This window comes from Pecten maximus, chromosome 15, assembly GCF_902652985.1.
Source record: "Pecten maximus chromosome 15, xPecMax1.1, whole genome shotgun sequence".
Classification (NCBI taxonomy): Eukaryota; Metazoa; Mollusca; class Bivalvia; order Pectinida; family Pectinidae; genus Pecten; species Pecten maximus.
This window is the reverse complement of record NC_047029.1, coordinates 32588348-32593468: the sequence shown is the minus strand read 5'-3', so window position 1 is coordinate 32593468 and position 5121 is coordinate 32588348. Positions and strand designations below refer to the sequence as shown.

Sequence of the window (5121 nt, the reverse complement as noted above, 5' to 3'; positions counted from 1 at the left end):
ATCTTTTAGACGCTTTGATTGTGATTACAAATTTAAAGCCGATTTATTTCGTACAAATAATTGATAATCGCAAAAGCACCAAAATAAATGAATGATAAATACGTGACATGTTGAATATTCATAGTCACAATTTAATTGAAGCACACACTAAATAAAAAGAGCATTTCTTTAAATATAATTTTGTCAGTTTCCTTAGATTCCGGATTGTTTCTATAAAGCCTCTCACTGCCGCAGAATGACGGGATTTCACGCAAAGAGAAACTAGCGTGTTGCCTAATATCTATTCCTAGACAAAATGACCGATCTTGCATGCGGTACAGTGACAGTACGCTTAATCAGATCGTTTGAACATAGAAACATCAAACATGTCGTATTCCAGAATGTGGACTTAACACAGACGACTAAAACATTTATGCAGAGTGTCGATAATGGTAAACCTTAAAGCATGCACATTTTTGAGAAATAATTCTAACTACAGCTGTAGTTACCCAGGTGCTTTGTTTTTGATAACCTGTGTTATTTGTGTGTATAGTCTCATTTACTCCTATATATATATAGTTATAGAGACTTATATATATAGGTTGAACCGTGTTTTTATTGCATTTACGGTGGTATGAATGCAATGTGATATTAGAAAACGTGTACAAAGACAGAGGGAGGTCCCCTGGGTCTGGTACAGGGGATATACTGCTATAATTAAATATATTATGGAAATCATGCAAATATACTGCAACAATTTTACTTTTAAACGATTACACATCTATAAACTTAAGACGAGTGGCTCTTAACTTCTCAGTCGGCACAAAAAGTCTTAACTAACTATACCTATTTTATGTTATAGGAATACATGAAAATGTACCCCTGGGAAATTCTTACCACAGTATACTAATTGTTCAGCTAGAATGAATTTCTCTTTAGCTTGATCTTGATCAGTTGAGCCAAGTACTATTAAGCTAGAAGTCCCAGGTTTGATTCTTAGCAGATGTACTGAAATAAATGTATTTAATAATGACCTTTGTTATATATGTGGGAATTAAAGTTAATTATGAGGGAATTAGAGTTAATTTCACAAGCATCAATGTACCTGCTGGAAACTCAATGAGAAGTTCTCCGTTTAAGATTGGTAGTAGGCCTATGTAATCTGTTCAGCGAAAGACTAGTAAGCCAGAGGTCCAGGGTCCGTACCTTAGTGGTAAACATTGACATGTACATATCAATATTAATAATTGTATGTAAGTAATAACAGGTGCAAATTGTAATAACAGGAATCAATTCTGTAACTGCAAACACACAAGTTATCTACTGTACAAATTGAGATAAAGAGAGAAATTCCCTGGAACAAGACTTATAGATGCTGTCAACCAAGAAATCTCCCTTTGTCTCATTAGCACTATCAGACTTCCAATGGGGCCGCGGTGGCCAAGTGGTTAAGGTGTACCGACACTTTATCACTAGCCCTCCACCACTGGGTTGCGAGTTCGAAACCTACGTGGGGCAGTTGCCAGGTACTGACCGTAGGCCGGTGATTTTTCTCCGGGTACTCCGGCTTTCCTCCACCTCCAAAACCTGGCACGTCCTTAAATGACCCTGGCTGTTAATAGGACGTTAAACAAAAACAAACCAAACTTCCAATGGACCAAATTGGGAAATATTTACTCGCTTATAATTATGTTTCATGAGTGTCAGCTTACCTGTTCTATAATACAGTGTAAATTTAGTTTTGCAAGATGGCACAAACCATATCTGACCCTTGACTGTCCATTTTTATTTAATATTTTTTTTAAATATTTACCATTAGATCAATATTTTTCCGTATTTTTCAAAAGTTTTGCAATTGAAAATTTAGTTTTTTGGGAAAATAAGACTAAAATTCATTAGGAATGGGGTCGGCAGGAAAAACACTGTACTAGTAAATTGGTGACCCCTGAATATATCCATGATTGACTTGCAGTCGATGCAGACAAAAATATCATTAATAGATGGTCAGGAATATTTTGATTAAATCTACAAATATTTAGAAGAAAAAAGAAAAAAAGAGGGAAAATGCAATGACCGCAGACCAAGACACACATACTCCTATTATGTCTTTACATAATGCATAGTTAAGTTACCTACTCTTTACAGCAGGTGTTGATTGTTATATACATGTAATTTGTTTATGAGAGTAACCTCACAAAATGACTAATGGAATCATCAATACCTGCTGACAAGAGCAGATAACTCTGCATTACGAAAAGACAGAATTTTATTTATACTTGTGATCTAACCATTTGAACTACATATGTATTATGTACCTGGCTAGCAGTATTTAGCCACATCTAGTTTTTGCTACAATACTCCGTTTTTCCTTCAAAGTCTGTGCGTCTGTGACCATATAGTCCTTGATTGAATGTAATGTATACTGGTTTTTTAAGAGTGAAGACTTTTGAGAGAGCTCATCTTTTTAGAAATCCCAGAATTGAATCCAAGACGACTGTAGCTTCATGTAAAATTCTGTTAAACACACAACATACAGTATCTGATCACCACACCTACTACTGCAAAACAATAAGAAAATGACTTGGTTATTGTTAAAAAAATGAATTAATTCTCAATTAATATTCACCTCATTTTTTCAGACTTGAAAACAAAGACAGGAATACCGCCACCATTCAGAACGTATAAATATGGTGAGTTGATGTAATTTACATTCAAATTTTTAAATATCATGTTACAAATCTTTTAAAAAGCCAATTTATTGATACAATTTATTCTGTTTCTATACATTTATCAATTTTTTTCTGTCATTTTCTTTAACTTTGTTGATATAGATCAAAGAACTTGTGTATTCATATATATTTACTCACATATTTATAAAATATATTTTGATAAATAGCAGAGAGAACTGGAAATGACATCTTGGCTTATTTTCATTTTCAGACACAATTAAAATTTTACATCAAGCCCACGGATCAAAGGTATGTATATATGTGTACAACAATACGTAGTAAATGAAGATTTTTAAGTGGTTGGATGTCACACTGGTAGCACACTTGTCTTTCATCTAGGTGACTGAATCGCCAATCGGACATAAAAATGCTAAGGGAATCACCTGCCCGACCACTCCTGTTTCCTCCCACATTAAGACCCCCCTCGCGCTTCAGTCAGGGCCAACATAACAGTGATTAATATAAGTTTATATAACCTGTCTCGGTATTGGGCTGGGACAAAATTAAAAAGGTGATGTAGTTATATAGCTGATATCTGTCAGATTGAGTGTATAGAGATAGAAAATATATATCCCTTCTCAATATCTGAACAAAACCTGAGTGTCCTGTAAATCATATTTATCATTGTCAGAATGATTTTGCCCCCAACTGATTCATTTAGATTTCAAACAATTACAAACAAAAAGCACTGCCATATCTGCAGCACTGTCATATTGGCAAGTTGTTTGATAAAGAAATAATATTGATAAAGAATACTTTGTATGTAAAATTCTCCCTATTTTGAAGAAGTTCTCATGAATTTTCTATATACCTAGTACATCTTCTTTTTTATTCAAATTTACAAAAACTCATAAAGAGCAGCTAAAATATGTTTTTTTTATATATTGTTTCATAAAATGTACCTTTTCTGTATCATGAAATTTTGAAAGTCTGCGATCTCCAAAATATAAATTGAAAAAAAAAGTATGAAGCATTCTTTGGTATATATAAGTGTGAACTTTTTTGAGCTTGTGAAAATAACTTTTTATCAAATATGGTGAAATTAAAGTAATATTTGGACATTTTTCAGACGAGTGACCCTGTCATAAACACTGACCGCGACGAGGAATTGATTCTATTACCAGATATCACTCTACAAGACAGTGGCATCAGTGAGTTTAACGGACGGCGTAAATATTATATATTAGAGTGGAAATGGTTCACATTATATCTCATAAATATAGTTAATCTAGAATAACCTCAATAAAAGAGGTCTCATTTATCCCAAATCTTATCATGAACTTAATCATAAATATGAAAATAGCTTTCATAATACAATGTACAACCTTTGTGGTTTCTTGGTGATATCAAGAAAAAATATGGAGTGTATGTGAAAAGATAGAAATAATAATATTGTAACATCTTTCTTACACCATTTCCTTACTTTTACAGAAAACGAGACAGAATTGTCTTATTTCAAATTGGAGGACTATGAAAAATACAAAAAGGACCCTAAGTTGACATGGTGAACTCGTCACAAAAAATTTTCTTGACATTTTGCTAATGTTTGGATATCCCATTTTTGCCTGTGTTCAAGATACATATTGTGGTTAAGTTACTATTGGAGTGTCAGTATAGAGGGAACCCGCGGATCAAGTCAGCCATGCTGCATGGCAATGTCATGCCTTACCGAGATCATTCTGTATACTAACTGTAATGTTAATATGTTAATGGGCAAGTTTGCTGCAGTTAACTCTGAAACATTGTTTGAAAGACGCTTCGTGTGGATGGAGTTTTATGTTGTTCCAGATGTGTTGTTGCTCTTTGTTATACCCCTTGTCATAATTTATGGAGGGGGGAAGGAGGGGGCAGTGTTGCCCATGACCATTCTGTCCTGTTTCGTTGTAATTATATAAACACTTAGCAACTTCATTCTTTGGCAGGTGTTGGTCAAACTTTATACAATAGTTGGGTACATGTATTTGTATACTTCCGACATCGTTGTGCTTCTGAGTGTCAAGGCCAAGGTCACACTTGTTAAAAAACATATGTATAAAAATCACCCAACTGTTTCAATTCAAACAATTAGCAACTTCATTCTTTCATGGGTTGGTTCAAGCTTTATGTAAAGGTCACATAGCACGTGGGGGCATTTACATGTTACAGCTATTTTCTATTTTAATTATGATGTCCATTTTCAGCATACCTTCTGTTTTCTTTAAAAAAGACAAAATGAAATATAAGTCATCCTTTTCCAGACTTGTTATACAATGAGCAAAGTCTTGAAGAACAACTGACCATATTAACATTGTGTTTATTGTTGTCCATGTATAATTATTTCTCTCACATACATGATGCGGTGCCTGGTAAAGTCAGGGGCATTTATTAGGTCTACAATATGTTGCTCTCAATAAAGAAATGTAAATGAACAGGA

The 5121-nt window shown here is 33.9% G+C and overlaps 1 protein-coding gene across 2 annotated transcripts; it reads left to right on the top strand.

The window, feature by feature from the left end:
* Positions 1-237: 237 nt before the first annotated feature.
* On the top strand, positions 238-5121 carry LOC117344133 (UPF0538 protein C2orf76 homolog). Of its 2 annotated transcripts, none has more exons than XM_033906779.1 (5): positions 238-431; positions 2619-2669; positions 2920-2957; positions 3778-3859; positions 4140-5121. In XM_033906779.1, exons 1-5 carry the CDS (start codon positions 296-298, stop codon positions 4214-4216), a joined length of 384 nt encoding a protein of 127 aa, XP_033762670.1. In that variant the 5' UTR covers positions 238-295; the 3' UTR covers positions 4217-5121. The 2 variants fall into 2 exon arrangements, with proteins under 2 accessions (XP_033762670.1, XP_033762671.1); XM_033906780.1 differs by having other exon boundaries at positions 3778-3905.